This window comes from Cygnus olor, chromosome 10, assembly GCF_009769625.2.
Source record: "Cygnus olor isolate bCygOlo1 chromosome 10, bCygOlo1.pri.v2, whole genome shotgun sequence".
Taxonomy (NCBI): Eukaryota; Metazoa; Chordata; class Aves; order Anseriformes; family Anatidae; genus Cygnus; species Cygnus olor.
This window is the reverse complement of record NC_049178.1, coordinates 20,632,089-20,652,234: the sequence shown is the minus strand read 5'-3', so window position 1 is coordinate 20,652,234 and position 20,146 is coordinate 20,632,089. Positions and strand designations below refer to the sequence as shown.

The 20,146-nt window shown below is 41.6% G+C and overlaps 1 protein-coding gene across 7 annotated transcripts in view; it reads right to left on the bottom strand.

The window, feature by feature from the left end:
- The window catches only part of ITPR1 (inositol 1,4,5-trisphosphate receptor type 1), a 169,406-nt gene that overhangs the window by 86,123 nt on the left and 63,137 nt on the right, over positions 1 to 20,146 (bottom strand). For all 7 annotated transcript variants that reach the window (XM_040569062.1, XM_040569063.1, XM_040569064.1 and 4 more), the window contains 16 exons: positions 19,233 to 19,427; positions 17,307 to 17,558; positions 15,803 to 15,944; positions 14,726 to 14,879; positions 14,210 to 14,397; positions 12,603 to 12,741; positions 10,796 to 10,850; positions 9,417 to 9,582; positions 9,146 to 9,316; positions 7,605 to 7,670; positions 6,550 to 6,687; positions 4,864 to 4,989; positions 4,307 to 4,507; positions 2,558 to 2,809; positions 1,893 to 2,018; positions 1,050 to 1,178 (listed from right to left, as the gene is read on the bottom strand). In XM_040569062.1, coding sequence (XP_040424996.1) covers positions 1,050 to 1,178; positions 1,893 to 2,018; positions 2,558 to 2,809; positions 4,307 to 4,507; positions 4,864 to 4,989; positions 6,550 to 6,687; positions 7,605 to 7,670; positions 9,146 to 9,316; positions 9,417 to 9,582; positions 10,796 to 10,850; positions 12,603 to 12,741; positions 14,210 to 14,397; positions 14,726 to 14,879; positions 15,803 to 15,944; positions 17,307 to 17,558; positions 19,233 to 19,427 — 2,500 coding nt within the window. The remainder of the gene's footprint in view (positions 1 to 1,049; positions 1,179 to 1,892; positions 2,019 to 2,557; positions 2,810 to 4,306; positions 4,508 to 4,863; positions 4,990 to 6,549; positions 6,688 to 7,604; positions 7,671 to 9,145; positions 9,317 to 9,416; positions 9,583 to 10,795; positions 10,851 to 12,602; positions 12,742 to 14,209; positions 14,398 to 14,725; positions 14,880 to 15,802; positions 15,945 to 17,306; positions 17,559 to 19,232; positions 19,428 to 20,146) is intronic.

Below are 20,146 nucleotides of genomic sequence, written 5' to 3'. Positions count from 1 at the left end.
GTGCCCTTTATGGCTGCTTTTGGGAACCAGATGCTTCCTAACCTGCTGCCAGTTGCATTCAATTACAAACCTGGAGTCTGCACTTTGAGCAGCTGCCTTTGGCATGATGAAGCTGCATCAAGTTTCAGCAATTACCATATCCAAACCTGACAGAACAGCCAGGCACCTGACCACTCCACCCACACTCCTCCCAAGAAGTTATTTATGAATAAAAAAATGATGTTATCATTGTGCTGCAATACAAATATTATGGCAGTGTCCTGACACTGCTGTTCTGCTGTGGAAATCTCTATCTTCTGTCACTTCACAAATGTTCCAAGCTTCTCCTCCACACTTCCCAATTTTTTGTACAAGATCAGAAGTTACTCAGCTTAATAGAACAAGAACCCTTGGATTTAGTTTATTTGTTGTTTTATTTTTTAAAGGAAATTTGAATCCTTTTATAAAAACATGCTGTCTTTGTACCCTCTGTAATGCAACGCTCTCTCCTTCTACCTGGAAGGCTTGCCAGCAAAGTTGTTTTATTTTTATTTTCATTCTTCAAGGTGCTCTGGAGAACTCCTTCCTGCCATGCAACTGCTTTACCACTGCTAGAGAGCTGGCATGCCCAAAGCAAAATTGTTTGCCCTCCTACACCTGCCCACATCACCTTCAGCTGTACTCAGATAACTGTCAGCAAAGAGGGCCTGACCCCTCAGATATAACTGGAATACAAAACATGGTTAAAACCTTCATTGCCTTACTTGCACTGTGATTTTCTCACCCTGAACCTGGCAATGACATGTAGGCCTTTTGGAGAGAGTTTCTACGTGGTCTCAATGGCAGTACAGAACTGGATTTACCGATGAAGTTGTGACAGCTTCCACGGAAAATGTTTGTACTCTGATATACAAATCTTTCAATTTCTACAGCAAAAACAAACATCTTGGTCACAAAGAATACATTTGACCCACCGTGTGCCTCTTTTTAACTGATAATAGAACCAAAGCGGAATTAGCATCACTGCATTGACAAAACATCTTCACTCTTATGTCTCTACATTTTCCTACCTGCAGAGTAGTGCTCTGATCAGAGAATGGGGAACTGAAGAAAGTGGTGACTATACTCATCACTATTTCTGTAACGTACTTCTCCAATATGGAGTCAGCATGCTTTCTGTCGCTGGTGTTGTTACAAGCCTGCAAGGTAATTCATTATTGGATCAGAAACAGCTCAACCAAGGTAGTCTAGTAAGTGCTACAGACTGGAGTTTTTGATTTTGTATCAGCCTAGTCAGTGCAATTCCCTGTCACAACAATATTTATGATACTGGTATCTTTGTATTTCCAGCACATGCATAGGCAGAAGCTCAACACTGTTATTGTTTTAACGTGTTCTAATGTGTTGGCATATAGCATGTTCAAGAGGGAGGGGAAGAAAGAGTACCTTAGAGGAAAGAAACTAGTAGGGTCGGGAGGACTGAGGTGTAATGCTTTCGTATGGGGAAATACTTGGAATCCCAGGCAAAAAGCCACATGGACAAACAAATGCCAAGCTTGGAAAAAATTTGTCCTGACCTGCCAAAAAAACATTGACTATTGCTTGGGAAGAAGTTAACTATCACAGCCAGAATAAGCAAGCCAGGTGGCAGAACAGAAAAAGGCATTAGACAAAGGAGTAGGGTGTGGGGCTTTTCTGATTTTTTTAAAAGGAAAATATTAATGCGTTCCATGGAATATGACTAATGAAATCCACAGGCACAAGGGAAAAGGCAAACATAAATATGAAGCAGCACAGCGTTTAGGGCACTTACTGTCTCGATGCAGCACTGCTATGTCTTATTTTTACTGCTATATACCAGATAGGTTAATTTAAACTTTCTGAATTCAGTTCCCAGATACAGAAATCATTACCCGACAGATGTCAACCAGGAAGTTCTCAAATAGCTTCCACATATGATTACTGGTGTAAATCTCTTTCATTTCTACTTCTGTGTCCACATAGCAATGATTCAAGAAGTTGATGTATGCAATTTTAACCTAAAAGTGGAAGAAAAAGATTACCATTAAAAAAACTTGAATGGTATCACGAATGGATATAATGTCACATTAAAACTGCTATAAGTCATCTGCAGCTCCACTACTTTTTATTTAAGCACTGGTGAAATTTAATGCCATGAATAGAAAGACACCATCCAATAAAAAACACTGGGATTATCGCATACAAAATGTCAGCATAATAATCATTTCCAGTTCTGCAGAACCATCTGTTCAAGGTTAGCAGCATACTCCATAAACCTCTCTGCCTCTAGAACCCTATAAAAGAAGTAAGTACAGCATCACATCCCCATTTTAAGGGCAAGGAAACAAGTATGAAAGGATTTAACTTAGCTATTTACTGGGGTTGTCTACGGCAAAACCAAGAAAGGAATGGTACCCAAGCACCCAGCTCACAGGTACTGCTCACCTGCCCCACCAGCTTTCCCAGGCAAGAGACTCAACATCAAATCTCTCTCACCCAAAGTCAGTACATTTCAAAGACATACAATACAAGGCCAGTGCCCCCAAACAGCCCTCACCTCAGGTATGCAATCCTCATGGGTTACTACCCTAACAATGTCATCCAGAGGAAGAAGGGAATTGCATTTTATTTCTGTGTAGACGTTTTTGCCTTCTGTGCACACAGCGAGCAGTTCTACTAAGTGGATGTGGTACATCAGCGGGCTGTTTTCATCCATCCGATCTCTTTCTGATCTCATCATCTGCACCAAAGTCTGGAAGGAGGCCCTGTCATTGTAGAACACTAGGACGTCTTCTCCTGCATTCACCAGCTAACAAGAAAGAAAAACACTCCATTAACAGATCAAAGCCTGGGCATCTCCCCACAGCATCCTCCCCCAGTCTGTGGGCTGACTGTCACAGTGAAAATCCCAATTCGCTATTCCTTAGAAACTTAAGAAGTGCAGCCACCAAGTCAGCTGGACATTCCCCTTGTGCTCTCCTTCATGGGGCAGATGGCTCAAGTATGACAATTTCTCTTAAAGAATTTACCACTTCTAAACTGCTGAAGAACTTCAAAGTCGGTCCAACTGACTGCCTAGACAGAAGTTTTGCCAAGAAGCTTGTGACTTTCCATTGTGCTTTTTTTTATTTCACGTACATTGCCTCAGCTGACTTTTTAATACAGAGAGCTGTAGCCGGACCATTTTGTTCAGAGAAACGCCTCAGGGGCGTGCTGGATGGGAGGGCTGCAGGGCTCAGTAATTCCGCCCTTCTGAACAAACATCATCATTCTTCCAGCACTAGCAAGTGACATGTTAAGTCACACACTGAAGATTTCTACCAACTTCACGTTTTAGATCTGGATAGCCAGATTTCCAGAGTAGCTCAGACCTCCTGTAACTCCACGAAGGAAATGACAGCAAACAGGTTGAGACCTACTCAGGGGCTGAGCACTTCTTAGCGTACAAATGTAGGGATCAGAGATACCCTTCCACGTAGAGCTTGTGGCAATCAGCTAGATAAAACGCCCTTCTTCCTCAGCAGCTGCTGATCCCTGTCAAAGCTAAGTGCTGAGCATCTTTACAAACAACTCCACGTTGGAAAGCTCACAAAACCACTTTTAAACTGAACTACAAACTATGGAAGACCTCTGATCACTCTAGTAAACTGACACACACAGAATCCAGAGCTTGAGAAATCTGATCCTTGGGCTCCCCCTGCCGAGGAGGCCAAAAAAATGCCAGACACGCAAACAGACTGTCAAACTGATCACCTACAAATATCCCACTTAAAGGGACTTATTTACCCTTTTCTTACCTATCCTATCCTGACAACCCGATTTCAGTTACCTACACGCCTAAATTGCTGAAGACCCTCAGTCTTTTCTTCCTTCAGCCCTTACCAAGGCTTACACGTTCAGCTGTTTAAGATACAAAGAAATTCTCATCAAATTATTCTATTATCATGGTAAAATTTTCCTTCTCCATTAGAACGTTGAAATTAAACTATTTCTCTTATTGTCAATTTTCCTGTGGAAAGGCAGCCTTCCTTCAAACCAAGCCTGCCTATATACTGCTTTGTAGAAGCCTGGAAAATAACTTGCAAATATCATTAGTAACCACTCTTTATATCTATCGGTGAAGAGCTCAGAACGCTTTTGGTCACAAGAAGTCTATGCTTTCTGGTAGCTGTATGCTCTTTTTGCATTGTGAGAGCTAACTGTCAGCTTCTTGGCAGTCCCAGAAGCGAGAGGATCAATTTGTCATTTTCACCAACTGGTATGTGAAAACTTCTGTTCAGACCTCGCAAATCTCTGCAGCTCTCACCTCAGCCATTACCATATCTTGGCATTTCTTAATGAATTTTCCTTCCGCCTTGACAATTGTCTGCAGGAACTTTATGTACTGAACATTTCTGCCATGTGTTTCTATACAGTGGACGAAGTGCTGAACGACGCGTTCATTAATCTCACTGCAAAGCTGGAAATTGTTCATGAAAATGTGCTGCATTGTTACTGCTTCCAGAATCTAATGAAGAGGATAAAACAAAGAAAGAAATTAGAAAGTAAACAAACCACCAAATCCACAGAGAGGTCAGGATAAAGTCAACACTCCTGCAGGGTTCAGGACTGAACAGAACATTTCTGAGGACCTAATATTTCAACACATTGGCTTGTATCTACACCTATTTTTTCAGTCCACTTCAGCCTCTTGAACTTTCTTCACTGAAATGGTCCTAAACAAAATTTCAAGGCTTTAGAAGGAAAATAAAATGTGACCCCTTCAACTGGTCTTGCAACAGAACAGGCCCAGAGGCAATCACCAAGGACAATCCATTCTCTTTTCTTGATGGAAAAAAAATTATGGCATGAGGTTGTTCTTACCCCTGGGTTAAGAAACAGGTTTATGTGCTTGTGCAGCAATGCCTGGTTCTGTTGGTTCCCAGCACAAAAGTTCTGCAAAAACTCGTGTGCAAGCTTCATTATCTCCTGCATCCTTGTGTCTTCAGCCTGTGATTGCATGACAAATAAGATGGGGTTAAAAAGAATCCGAAGGTTCACTTTCAGGTGAGCACTAACTAGATGAGTCTCAGCTCCAGCTCTGCAAGAGAACTGTCACGTCTCTCTCACACTCCAAAGAAAAACAAACCTCCACCCAGTTCACAGACATTAGGGATGAGTTTGGCCTGCTTCACAGTTCTAAAGACCATCAGAAATAAAGACCATAATAGAAATTACAGTAGTTTATTCTCTAAAATTGCATACCCTATGACCAAGCCTGCCAGCAACGTGCTTTAGTCACTTTTACACTTCTGAACATACCAGTGCACTGGCCAAACCACACATCATCACCTTAGAGCTACGGAGGAAAATTGCCATGTTCTGTTGAAATGCATTTCAGCAGTGACAGATAGGTAGTTCATGGCAAAAAAGAGATGGAAAGTTATTATTGCAACAGTTAAGCCCAATTTATATTTACTGGAATCTGCACACTACTTGCATGCTTCCAAGCACAGTTCAGGAATCAGTGCCTCTCCTCTGACATCAGCGTAGATTACTGATGGTATAAAATGCAGTTTGGAAAAATTACTGTCTGCTTTTATTTTTAAGGAGTTTCATCTATTTCCAAAGGTGAAACACTTTCCATACTGCCTGTTCACTAGTGTGTTCGTAAGTATGGGACAGAATGGTGACAAGAGGTATCGAAGGGGCTACTTCTGCTGATTTTTTAGCAAAATATGAAGCAGGACAGCATGAGACTTAGTTTAACATTTCTCAAAGCTACTGCCTGCAATGACTGGTTCTCAGAAACCTGTGGAGTTCGGAACAGATGACAGGAGAGTAAGCTGGAAAAGCTCCCTCACCTGTGCGATGATAAGTACCTGTCACCAGTGACTAATGGGCAGCCAACGTGACGCACTCGGGGTGTGCTCCATCAGCACGATGCGGTGCTGTGCAAGCTCCAACTGCACAGCAGCACGGTCAGAGGGGGTTCCACACCATACCACTGACATTACATGGCACTCTGACAGGGTTAATTATGAACGGCAGACCTCGCCTCGAACCAGTTGATATTTATTTATTCCTAAGAGGGAGTTTGGGACTCTGTAACTGGGAGACAGGTGTGGTGGTGGGGCGTCTGTTTCATGTCTAACTACTGGACAGACCTGCTGATAAATCCCACAGGAGAGCAGGCTCCCGCATGTCCCTTAGTGCTCCCGGGATGGCTTCCATACAGCTACCGCATAGCAATAGCGTCTTGCTTCCACTGACAGCTTAACTTGAAGGCAGCAAAACACACCTCCCATAGAAAGCTGAAAGTTCAACCTTGGTCCTACTCCGAGCTACGATGGACAAACATTTCTTCAGAAATTAGTACAGAACACTACTTTCAAAGACTTTAAACAAACAAAACCTATATAGGTTTTCAATTAGTTTTGGTATTTCGATATTTAAAATAGCTTCTTTGAATCCAGTTAGAAAGGTAGAAGTTTCAGGAAGATTCAGATGAGGTGCTAAAAACCCATCAATGTAACACGAAGTAAGGCAATAGCTGTACAGAAACCCAACCTTTTCGTAAGGGATCTGCAGCAACTCAAGCACAACCGCGTGCGCTCCCATGTTCCTCAGAAGCCGCTGCTGCTGCTTCCGGCTCTTCCTGACAGAGGCACTCTCCTGCACACACAGCTTGCTAAGTCGAAGCAGGATCTGGAGAAGAGACTTGCTTTAGAACTGGGTTTTATTTCAGAACATGCCAGGTGGCTCTCAGAGAGAACTAACGTCAGAACACACATCTGCATGAACCACAGCGACTCTAGGCAGCAAAATCAAGTTTTGTGGTCTCAAGATGAGGAGCAAAGACTGGGCTAAAGCCTGCCTGCTCCTGCAACAACAGCAGAGATGTGGAAGGACCAGGCTGGAGATGAGAGCCTTTGGGAAACGTTGGGGCAGGAGGCGGCTGCGGTGTCTGCCACCCCCTTGAGCAGCAGCTGCCACCCCCTCGCCACCCTCCTGGAGACGCAGCAGCCAGGGCAGTCTTTCATCACCCTGGCACACGCAAGGGAAGCAGTGAGGCAACAGCTCTATCATCACATCTGGTGGTTTACTGGCCTGGGCACTATCCATTTCAGCTCTAACTAGCACTGCTCCTGTGGAATTCAGCCGTGTAAAGTGAACCTAACGTCTGGCTCCGCAGCACAGTGCCGCAGAAAACCCATTACCTAAGAAGACAGGAGCGCCAATGCATGCTCTTTGTCTGGTATTTTTGAAATTAAATTTCAGGAGCACAGAGCTTTTTGCATGTAAACTACTCGGGACAGAGCAATTTGAATAGCTTCTTGACTTGCTTACTTGCTTTATAGCCTTTAATAAAAATATTGTGTTACCATTGAAACAGCAACAAAATGTCGCATTTCTCACTAATCCATTCTTAAGGAAAGAATACACATGTTGTGCTTATTATATTCCTGGCTTCTCATTCAAACTGGGATATGTTATTACTCAGCAAATAGTTTCCACAATGGAAGAGTGACTCAGACTTTCCTGGGTGTCTCCCTCTGACTGCAGCTCTCCAGGGCTGAGTTACTCATTTACACTTCCATTTAACTATCAAGAAACAGTTTTACCTCTTTTACTACGCGGTAGTTGTAGCTGCTAGTACTTTCAGGCTTCTGTGACTTGCTGTGACCTTCCTGTGGATAAAAATCATACAATTTATTAGCAGCTTATAGTACGTTCTTCATGAGGACTAAAATTACCGTTCTAGGCTAGTGACTGCTCTCTTCCTGGAAAGGAGCGTCATCCTTCAGTTTGCTGACAGTCTCAGAAAAACACACAGTTACCCTGTCATCCCACATTGACCTCTATAACATAAAATAACATGAGGGTGGGATAATTTTAGAGATAGTAACCTCCTGTCCTTTCCTTCACTTGGCACGTTCCATCTGTAATCCAGTCCCCACCGCATAAAACTTATTTTCTCTCCTCCTTTACTATTATTAAACTGTCATCGTACAGATAGCAAGAGATGCCTAACTACACACATGGAAAGTGACAAATAAATTACTTTTATTTACTTCCAATGATAAATATTCATATCCCAGGGATTATTTCTTGCATTCTCTCATCCAGTGTTTTCTATCTGATTACAGTCACACTGAGATTGAAGCATTCAATTAGTTCTAGGCCAGATGTACATGCCAGGGAAGCGCAGTACTATCAGGTGTGATAAAGCACCAGCATTTACCCGGTTCTTAAGCACTGTGCTCTTCTGCCATTTCATAAAAGTGAATACTCAAATCTGCAGAAACTAAGAAATATGCAGGGATTTTTCAAGTCTTTTCTCTAGAGTGTTGTATTTTGTTTTGATGCAGTGCTTTAGCACATTGTGTTCACCTCAGCATTCATTAGCTTCACTTGTGGACTTACTATATATAATAATATTCATCATATTAATAGCTACAAGTTGTAAAAAAACAGCAACCCCGCGTTACATATACAAATAATTTAGCCAAAGGATATGGAAAAAATCAAATGTGTTGAAAGGATGGTCCATATGACTTCCTTTGGGTGCAGGCACCTGGGTGTCCCCACCGTGCCTCCGCACAGCAGCTGGTGCTGCCAGTGCCCTCCCAGAGACCAGGCACAGCTGCCCGATGCACTGCTGCCCCCTCTCCCTGGGATCTGCACTGCAGCCCCTGCCTGCACCTGTCCCAGAGCCCTCTTGCCAGTGCTACATCACTTCTCTGCTGCCCTTCCCAGTCCTCAAACGCCGCACCAGCACACGTGCATTGTGAATCACAGCATAGCATCACCCAAACCATTCGCAGCTGTCCTCTGCTGGGTGACCACCCAAAGAAGTCACGCAGTCTCCCAGTGCTGCAAGGACAACACAAGTGGCACAGCAAAACCCAAACCAACTGCTCTGTTAGGGCCTAAAGATGACACTACAGCAGCTGCTAATTCTGAGCAGTTTGCACCCAAGACTAACTGGCATCCGCCGGTCCAAGCTTTCCTCTTATTCTTGCCTTATTCTAACAGCAATGCAAACAGCCTCACCAAGCTATGCAGCATGCAGAAGGGATACTTTTTGTACTCACAGTTCTGGGAGCAGTTACACTTTCAGAAAACATTAGCATATGAATTTTGGGAAGCACAACCTAATTACCTCTTTTTTCTTGTGTTCATTTTCTCCTTGCACTCCATCCATCACCTCATCAGGACCCTGGCCTTTGTATACCCAAAGCTCCGATTTTTCCACAATAGACCTCAGTTGGTCCAAATCTTGTTTTATCTGCTTGTAGTTGTCAACATCTTGGCTGGTAACAAGCAGTTGAACCTTATATGAATGCAATCCATTAGTTGCACAAAAGGATTTATTTTCAAACTGCAATATACACATTCAGATGAGGAATAATGTCCTTAATACACGCACATACCTGCTTAAAAGCTTGAAGGACTTCTTGTCTCTGACTGAAGTGCCGGAAGAGCAGCTGAAGTGCCCCAGACACCAGAGGAGGATAGTCGTGCATCGTTAAATGCAACAAAACTCTGAGAAATGTTCTGCCACCATGATCATCCAAATCCAGCGGTGTATTCTCCTCACTGAAAACAAAGCATAGGAATTAACTGTCATATTGGGCTTAACATCCCAGCAGGTTCCTAAGCCCAGTCTCCTGTGGTGGAAAACTTTTTTCTTATTTTGAAATAAGTAAGGCATTTGTCAAATCAAACGTTACCTTAAAATATACGAGGTTGGTGTTTTGTTTTTTTTTTCCCATGTGCTGCTTAATCGTAAGACTTCCAGAAATTCATTACTCATGGTTCACTCAGCATACAGTTTCTAATTTTTTCATGGACAAATTATGACTAATTATTCATCCCTATGTCAGTCTTATGCTATTGCTCAAATAGTTCTTGAGCATTCCTAATACTACCTTTTATACCCGCAAAATACAACCCTTCCTCAATATCACTGTTGCAAAGCTAATTATCTCAAGCACTTACAATCCTCTTCTTTGCTCTTTCTTCTGCACTTCTTTTCGGAAGATGACAAACTACCTATTTTTTCTTTATCAGTTACTCTGAATCTTTCCCAAATTCTACTTCCAACTACAAATTCTGGTTATTAATTCAGTAAACGAATCTCTCTCCCTCCCCATTTAAGGAAACAGTTATCTGAGGTTTATAGAAAAGAACTGCAGCTCTCCAAGCAGCTAAGGACTGTTAGAATATACACCTTCACAGAGCTTCAACACACAGCGGGCAGAATATCAGGATAGCTCAAGTACTTGAAACCTGTCACTGACTCATCATCCCGTGGTTAAAGCAAGGGCATAAGCAACTCCAGAAAGAAAACAGGTACTGAAGACACAGCTTGCTGTGTCTTGCACAGTCTAATGCTGCATTTAAAAAAAAAAAGGCATGGCTAAGTAGATACCTGTCTTAGAAGTTCCAATCCTTGCCCACACAAACTTTTCTCTAAGATTTTAAAGCAGCACTCGGCTGAGATGCACTAGTCCTCCAACTTTGCTTTCATCCTTACAAGTGAAGCACTCCAATGAAGATCTTTTTTGACTGAAGGACCACCTGTGCCTTATCCATGGCTTTTAATTCAAATGGACATTACTTTAACCTGTATCAAAGGCATTTCAGGAAAATGAAGCCTAAGTAATTGAGTGGGGCAGCTGTTTCCAGTCTTTTCCCATTTACCACCTCAACTGCAACTGCAATCCCCCCCCCTTATGAGCACACTTGGGGCTGCAGCCTGGGCACTGCTGAGCTACACTTCAATTAGCACTACTGAAGTGATACTTTCCTTCCACCAAAGATCCCTTCAGCTTGTTCTTCAATATGTTCAAAGTCCAGGGCTCCTGAGAAAATAAGAACAGGCAAATGTTATGTCAGAGTTGCACCAGAGATGTTTTTGCAGCCTAAAAACATTTTGAACTGCAAGAAGTGATGTAGGTGTAAGCAAGAGGGTCATCACGAGCTGAAAGGAGCACAGATTACTGAAGCAGTTTGCTAAGATAAGACAATAAATTAACCTGCCATCAGCTCACAAATTAAACTGCACAATCACTTCAGCAACCAGGGTTATTCTTCTCGTCTATTTTTAGATTTTACCAGCATTGTTCCAGGACACTGATGGGAAACGTTGTCATTCAGAGGGGCCACTCACAAGACACACCAAGCTTCAGCTCTAAGTTCCAAAGCATTACATTCAGCAGTGACAACCATACCCCTGTGGCTCGGTCAATAAAAAGGGCTTTATATTTTCCAGTGTAAGGTAAATATTATCGCATTGGCAATGACTAATCTTCCAAAATACAAAAAAAATAGTAAAATGTGTTTGGCTTTTTTTTCCCCTGGACATTTCTCAGCTACATACTGCACAAACATGCATTTCTTCCCTCCCTGCTGCCCCAACACTCCAACCAGCAGAAATGACAAGGGTCAGCTTGGTCTGAATTCCACTGGACTTACTAATTTATGAAATAGTTAAATGACAAGACCTGCAATTGGGCACAAGGGGCAATGAAATAAAAAGGAAATTTTGAATAAAAACCCACTGGTGGTGAGTACAAAATGACAGACTACTGATGTTACCAGGCCACCTTCTGTTTGCAAATGTTGAGATTGAAAGACCAAAGTGAATAATTTCATTTTCTGAAGTTACGTTCAACAACGCACTGCTCCCCATCATCACCTCTGGTCTTGATGGAGCAAGCAGGAGTTGATGCTCTGGAGTCACCCAAGACCCTGGTCTGAGCCCAGATGCTTTAGACTTGGAGCTCCAAATCTTTCACAACCATTTCCAAATGGAATGGAAAGAGAGCATGTGGATTTAACATCTTTGCCAAAAACATTTGCTCCCCCCTTTCCTCCAAAGTTTAGCTGACAGAAAGAGCTCTTGTGCTCCCCAACCAGCCCGTTTTGAAGGCCTTGGTACCCTGGGGGGCTGCTGGACAGACAGCCCAAGGAGAAAAAGAAGTAAACACAACCCCTTTGAAGTGAGATCAAAAGAAGCAGTCTTTCCTTTAAAGACTTCACGTCTAAAACACATTTTTCTTATCTTTCCCTGTTACATCTAGGGATACAGTCCCCAAATCAAGTGAGAAAAACTGCTGTCTAATAAGCTGCCCTTTTAAAATCCAGCAATTTTTCATGGTGCAGGTCTTAACTACAGAATACTTTTTCCCATGGAAAGTGGTACAGCAATTAACAGCACTACATCTACCCAATGCACCAACTATCCTGCTTTCAGTTAAGAACACTGGTCATCAACAAGCTTACTGACATACCCTTGTCTATCAGTACTGACACAGGGTAACCTCTGATACCTTTCCTTCCCACAGTACTTTTGGGGAATAAAAGTTTTGGTGGGTAGAGGAATCAGCGTAGGGGAAATGGATATGGGAATCAGATTCACGACAGTGGTGTTTGTTGCTGGCATTTTTGGAGGGGACAGAGCACAGTACATGACACAAGACATGACCACTGCTTCAGTGGGACCACTTGTCATATGCCAAAGCAAGAACCTGAATCAATTATTCAGTTGGCAACTCTAAGATTAAAGAGCCTTCTCTAATACACACGAACTCATTCTTTGCAAAGTGACTAACCTGGTACATTTGCTGGCATTTCTTGATTGCTGCTTCCAGTGGGCGATTCAGTCATCTGGGCATTGCTTTCATCAAATTCATGTTTAAATATACAAAGTAGGCAGGAGATTCTGTAGTCCAATCTCACATTCAAAATAAACTAGTGATATAGAAGTAGTAGAAATGTTGCAATAACTTGCCTGCTTCCAGCACACATACACACAACTTACGCAAAATGCAGTGATACCAACACACAAGATCACCACAGTAAAAACGTGGATTTAACTTGGAAAAGAGGTACACAAAAGGGTTTTGTTTTGTTTCGTTTTAAAATCCCCAGATGAGAGATTTTTTTTCAGCAACTTCAATGTGTATACTTACAGGTAAAAGACTTTGACAGAGTTTTGATCCCTTATTACTGTCCAACGCATGCACCCTCGCACTGCCTCCCCCAGCGACGAGGAAAGCGTTTCTATCTCTGTTCTGAACCCGAGCTCCAGAGCCAGGTCACTGCCCCAAGCAGAGCCCCACAGCCTGCTGCAGCCCAACAGGGGGCACTTCAGGTGTGCTGGGGGTGTCATCGGCACGAGCTAGTACAGCTCAGCCGTCTCCTTCTCAGTGCTTTACAATTAAATCTTAACAATTTTCTTGAGGAACAAAGTACAATGCAGAGAGCACTTGCAGTTATCTGCAGTTCAGGCGAAAATGCTTAACACCAGTTTTAATAACCCATGGTAACAGGGGGAACACTGGCACATTAAAATACCCTGCTGCAACATGCCAGGCCATATGAGAGCAGTTCTGATTTTAACTAAAATTAGAAATGGTGAAAGGAAGTGAATCAAGCCTCCCCTGCATGCTGCATCTGTTGCTGAGCGGAAGGGCATGACCCCAAATCCAGCTACGTGCAAAACCTCCCACAGAGGGCACAGGGAAGGTACACCACGGCGTTCCTGCTGCCTTGTGTACTTCGCCCACACGCCTTTTGCAGCATTTTGGCCTACGTGAACTTGCCCATGAAGTTACTGAACAGAACAGGGACTTGTACAGTGAGGGAGGGAAGATGGATTTCAGCATAGCAATTTTGTGTCACCAACACAAAAAGATCAAGACAGAGCTGTGGAAAAGGGGAAAAAACTTTTGTCTGTGTTCTGAAGCCTTAGGAGTGAACAAGTGGAAAAAGCCAGGCAAAGATGGAGGAGGCTGCAAGAGGCTGGTGCATGCATAAAACACCGCTCAGGCCGACAGCTATACAGAGAGAAGTATCAAGTATAACTCCCTTCCTTGGGACATCTAACAAGTTCCTGGGGATTTAGAGAAACTATAATGACAGCAGGGGGACTATGAGCTCTCCACTTCAGCAGATCAGATATTTACAAGTCACTGTTATACTTCTGTCATACGCAGAAGTCCACTGCTGACTCATTTCTATTGCAGGGTTTCAGTCATGGCATAATAGTATTGTCATACGTGAGATGAGTGCTGCATGCCTGGAAAAGTTGCCCTTGTAACACTGCGCCCATTGAAGAGTGGGACATACAAGGCAGGAGTGAATTAAGTGGCAGCATGGCACTATACTAAGACTTAAATGCAGCACAAGATGCTACATTACTTTGCATTGCTAATACCTGAAGTATTTCTATGATCTTCAGCTTGGTGTCCATTACCAGGATGTCCTCCTTCTCTGGTTCACTCTGCTTGACATTTCCCTCAGGAGCAGCAGCAAGCGGAGTCATGGGCAAGAACCCGCCACCTCTGAGCACCACCTGGGTCATCAGCTCACCGACTCCGTGGATTGATCTCATCACATTGCTCCCTTCAGAGAGGCAGGTAAACAGGTAAGGTTATGATGGTGGAATGGGACCACATTAACAGAGCAAGGACCCTTCACGTCCTACAAAGAGAAATTGTCTCAACATGAAACAATGCCAGCTGGACACCTGAGTGCCTGGAGCAGAAGGAAGGCAAGAGGAGCACTGCAGTATTTGCAGGGGACACCTGCCCTCTCCCTCTTTCCTCACAGACATCACCCTGCTTTACAACAAAGCCACAGAGTAGGAGATGTTGAACCCAAACTGACATTTTTATATGAACCAGAAACTGCTGATGAATCATCTCCTGTGCCACTCATTTTTCAGTCTTACCTTTACTTTCCTCGCCTTTTGCCATCTTGGTAATAGGGAAGATGGTAGTGATGTGCACGCAGTCTAATATAGCAAGGAGGATTTTGGTTAGTCTGAGGAGGTCACAGAAGTTGTAGAAACCAAAATATATCAGATTTCTGGCTAGGTTAACAACCTACCAAAACAACAATAGAAAGCCTGATTAATACTAAGCATTTTGCTACAAAAAACAAGTTTTCAACAGAATGAAAAGACCAATAATCTGGTTGCGAGTCATTCTGATTACAATACCTCATAATTCCATGTAAGACTGTATAGTTCTGCACGTTATCAGAAAGCTTTCTACTTGTCTACAAATACTGAAACACCTGCAGTAACAGTCTGTACCTACAATTCACATTCTGTAGCTACAAAGTCATATTGTATTTGTCTCATTACAAAGTAAAATAGATCAAGACCAGAGAGAACGGTTTTCTTTAACAAGAAAATATGCCATATCCAGAGATTACTGTTCCCAAGTTATCAAGCTTTCCCACACATCCTCCACATGCACTGCTTCACAATCCACAAAAATAATTTCACATGTAGTGCAAATATTTAAGGCAGACCCAACAGCTGCACATTCCTCAAATAATTTCAATTTTTTTAAATTAACTGTTCAAGAATACTACTGCATGCGTTCGCTACACTTCATCTGCACAGACAGAATATTTCAATTGGTCAGTAAGTCCCCAGGTACTGTATTGTTCTCTTCATGGATAATACCGTAAGCTCTACAGCATATCTGTGCATGCAAAGTGTTCAGTTTTACTGAGTATTTATGCCATTAAAGCTTGACTTTGTAATAACACAGCACAGAAAGTAAACATGGCTGCCGCAAGCCCAAGACATAAGCTTATATTCATTAATTGTATTTCAAGAACTGTCATTGCAAACTATCACTAACTTCAGTGGGGTTGCCTGCATGAGAAAGGAGCACACTTGACAGCACAAGCATGCTGTGGCTTAGTATTCACTAAGTACTTGCCCACCTATCTGGTGTTGAAAAAAGTAACACATTCCACTAAAAAAGAATAAAAATCAGAACTGGATAACTACCTCAAAAGTGAGCTTATTTTTCTCTTTATCAGAAAAAGGGAACCTCTGACACACCACATCTCTTAAATATTCCTCTACAAATTCCATTGTTTGTGCAAATCTCTCCTTAATTTCATCTTTGGAGGTTCCACTGCTATCATAGCTGAAGAGGGAAAAAACAAAAAAACAAAAACAAAACTTAGCATGCAAACACACAGGGCTTTCCCCCTGATACAATTTTTCAGTGATTTGCAAAAATCCAGGAGAAGTTAAAGACTGTTAAATAACTTATCCAAATGAGGAAACCAAGAAGCTGACACCATAATTTCCTGGCTTTTACTGTTTTATCCCATATACTCATTTTGCACTATTTAAGAGTGTCTGATGAAAACAAAAGCAAACAAACAAGCAAAAACAAACAAAAAAGAGTCTTGTCCCAATAAAGAAGCGTTTTTTTTTTCTTTTAAACCAGAACAGTGACAACCTATGTACAGCACTAAGGAGAACAGATGTGGCCAAGAGATGCTGACTGCAAATAAAAACAATATATATTCCAAGTAGACTTGAACTTAATAGAAATGTTACGTTGGTTTCTCAGCGTGTGTAGAGCATTGTAAAAAGAGAATCCCCATAACCTTCCACTAACTGCCTTTTTTTTCCCCTCTTCCTGTCTGGTCAAGGGTCACTCACCATTTAGCCTCTGCCAGAGCTTAAGCCATTTGTTTCTGCTTTGGCATTTAAAGCTGAATATGATCTATTGCATTTCTCTCAGAGATGACGACTAGGCTATTGAGGGAAGGGAGGGCAAAAACCACTGAACACCAGTACTAACACTCATTCTTAAAATTTAACACAATTGTAAAATGTTCGTTTCCTCCGACTGAAGAAGTTGAGTCACCGAACTACTCTAAGTGTTAAGTTATCCCTACAATCGAGTTGATATGAGTCTATGGTCAAAAAAATCAAGTCTCCAGTCTGGCTGTGGTTTTGTATAGGTCTTTTACCCCTGCATCAGAGTATTTTCCACTGAGGTTTAAGCAACAGGACTCTGTATCCAGGACATGACTTGTTTCAGCATCTTCCCCCTTGTCTTCACTTCTGATTGTGCTAGCTTCTGTACGGACAATCTGCCTTGAAGAGTCAATACTCTAAGTGAATAAGGCATGAGGAAAATCAAAATAGTTCTCTGTTGCTTTCCTAGAGCTAGGTCACTCATCACATCACCCCAGTCAGAGGCAAACGTCACTGTGATCACTGGATGTTCTGGAGAAAAATCACATACACCTTCCTAGTTTACACCAGGCACGTACAAGAAGGTTATTCTGTACTCAGGAAGGTTCTCTCCAGAAAACATTACAGACAAACGAAGCTACATGGATTGAATAACAGAACTTGTAAGAATAAGAGCTTTTTTCTCTCTCACCCCCTTTTTTTTAAAACCCAGAAACAGCATAAATGATGCATCAGTTTAGGATTGATCTGCTTTCATTTTTAAGAAGATGGAATGATTCCAGCAAGCACTTACTCATCGATAGCAATTTCAGAAGGTATCTCAGACCACAGACGAGCATACTTCACCGGCGTGACTTGTTCCTGGGGGTCACGATCAACATGCATATGAAGCATTAGCCGGCAGAAAGATGCTCTCAGATCATATGGCAAGTTTTCATCAGACATGCAACGGAGAATGAGATCCACATCCAGCTGGCCAGATATTTCATTTATGGCTAAGTACTGTCGATCAAGGCACATTCTAGCAAAGAGGTTTAGCTGGTATCTTTGGGGTGGGGGGGGAAATACATAAACAAACAGCTTACACTTTAATTTCCAGAACCTTCCACTGGGTATAGAGCTGATAAACAATTACATAGTCATTATAGAAAAAAAAAGTTATTTACCAATCACTAGTAATAGTGGAAACATAGCGGAAAATAGAATAAATGTGGTCATCATATTTTCCTGAGAGTTACACAGAATTAATTAATGCTATTTATAAAAGTTACAGAAGAATCCAGAAAACACTTAAGGCGAGTCAGCCCAAACACTCTAGAAGATGGAGCACTTCTTCCTAATGCTGAAGCCACAGTGGTTCTCTGAGGAACAGTGTAAATAGGCTACAGAATCCTTAAAAATTAGGTACAATTAAACAGCTACTGAGTTCTGTTCACTTCAGTCAAAGAATTTGTAGACAAAAAAACAACTTTATTCCTCAGCTTTTCAGCCTAGAAGCTAAGACCAAGCAACTGGCATTTAAGTTATGCATGTTCAACAGACCGATAATTAACTTTTAGTCATAAAGCACATGTCCAACATTCATAAGTATTCATACCAATTTGTGTTGAACAGTGTAAACTACGTTTCCTAAAGAAATGAATGTTTAATTGGAAACAGGCTCCTTTTAACTCTAGGCACTTCTCATGGGGCCTTGACCAAACTCTACACTAAATAGTTGTTTTAAGCACATGCACAAGTCTATAAAGTGAGCTGAAAATAATTAACACTAGCAATTCTCTTCAAAAGAAAATGCAAGAAAACTCATCTTGAAATCAAATATAATTTTTCAAAATAGGTATTATAAAAGATCATCTTTTGAGCACAGCCCTCCAATAGGCTCAAATAAAAACATGTATTAAGTCTACTATATGAAACCTTTCAATGCAAAAGATAACGCAAAAAATTACAATAAAATACAGCTATTAGAAAAAAATCTAGTTGTACTTTCTGCACCACCACAGTCGAGTCTGTCAAACTATTTTCAGAAGTTTATAACCCAGACACAGGAATTTGGTTTGGGCTGAAACCTGATCTTACACTATGCCAAGAACTTGGTGTCTTGTCAAGTCATCTGGAAATATCGCTTCACATTAGAAATTGCTAAAAGCATAGCTTAAGCTGTACGAAAGAACAGTGCATTCATCAAACCAAACTTGTGGCATTTTCCTAAGTTCATATACTGTCCTGCTGAGGGCTACAGGACTGCTAAATGCTTTGAGGTTAGAAAGAAGTTTAGAAGGCAGGGAGAACAGCAGTAGCTCTTTTTTAAAATCAAAAGCAAAGACATTTGTGCACTGAAATCCTGTTGCTCCTGCAAATGGTTGTTCACCCCAATTACCATTTCAGTACAGTTAACCTAAACAGTTAACATACAGACTCGGTGTTAACATGCATTTATCTGGAAACCGAGCAGAAATCCAGGCAATGGTGTGCAAATTCAATGCACTCTAAGCTTCAGCTAGTTTAAAACAGTTTAAACTTGCTCATGCTGCTAATGTGATTTCTTGCCACAAACCTTATGCTGTTAGCTCCCACTTCATCCTCACTCTCTAATGGCTATTTAGTCCATTAGAGCTGCATCCTTCCACAAATTCAACTAAAGCCTATACACTGAAAGTCCCCCCGCAGCAATAGTCTCAATGAACTTTGCTAGCCAACTACTGCACACGTTGTTAACCTGTAATAGCTGAGTACGTCCCGATCTTCCTTCTGCCCTTCCTTAGCATCCTGAGCCAGCTCTCTGATACTCTTACTGCGGATTTCCTTGTTACTGTCTCTCCAGAATAGCCACACTTCTTCCTCATCTTCTCCAACTTCCAAGGCATTTTCTCCACTTGACACTTCTTCAAACTCAAATCGAGAGAGGACCAGCCTGCCAGAACGAAGTGTGGTTAGATTACAAACTGCCAAGACCCATGCAAATCTTTAAGAACATTTCTTTTAAAACACTTGCTGAAATGTACTGGCGATATAAAAGTAATTTTATGATCTCACCTGCATTAAGAAAACACATTTTATTCCTGAACTCTGCCAAGTAAAAGCTGAATATCCTACTCTTTCAGCAGTAGCAGTTTACTACATAAAGTCTTTAGGTTTTATTATTAAAAGCATTAGAGTGAATTTAGATTATAAACTTTCCATTTAGCCCTGAAAAGATCAACGGTGCACATACATTTCACCTCCACTCAACTGATGAAAATAAAGAAGCAAAGACATTACGGCTAACTGACTTTCAAAAAACATCTTTATGGGAGAATTTGTTTAAAGAACATTCAACAAGCTAAGAAAAGATTTGGTAAACAAAAAAATCTAACATTTGATCAGTACTGGATCCCCTAAATACCAACTGGATCAAAACTTTTCTGCTTATATGACAAAGCTAGAAACAAATCAGCCACTAAAAATGCAACTACGGCTTTTAGTTCTTCAGCAAAAGAAAGATCATACATCTGAACAATATAAATGAAATGTACAAGATAAGAACCAACAACTGATGTAGCAACTTCAATTGCTGGTGGAAATAAATAGTCCTTATAATTTCATATAATTTCATACATCTTCAAGAATATTCTAATCCATGTGGATTTTAAG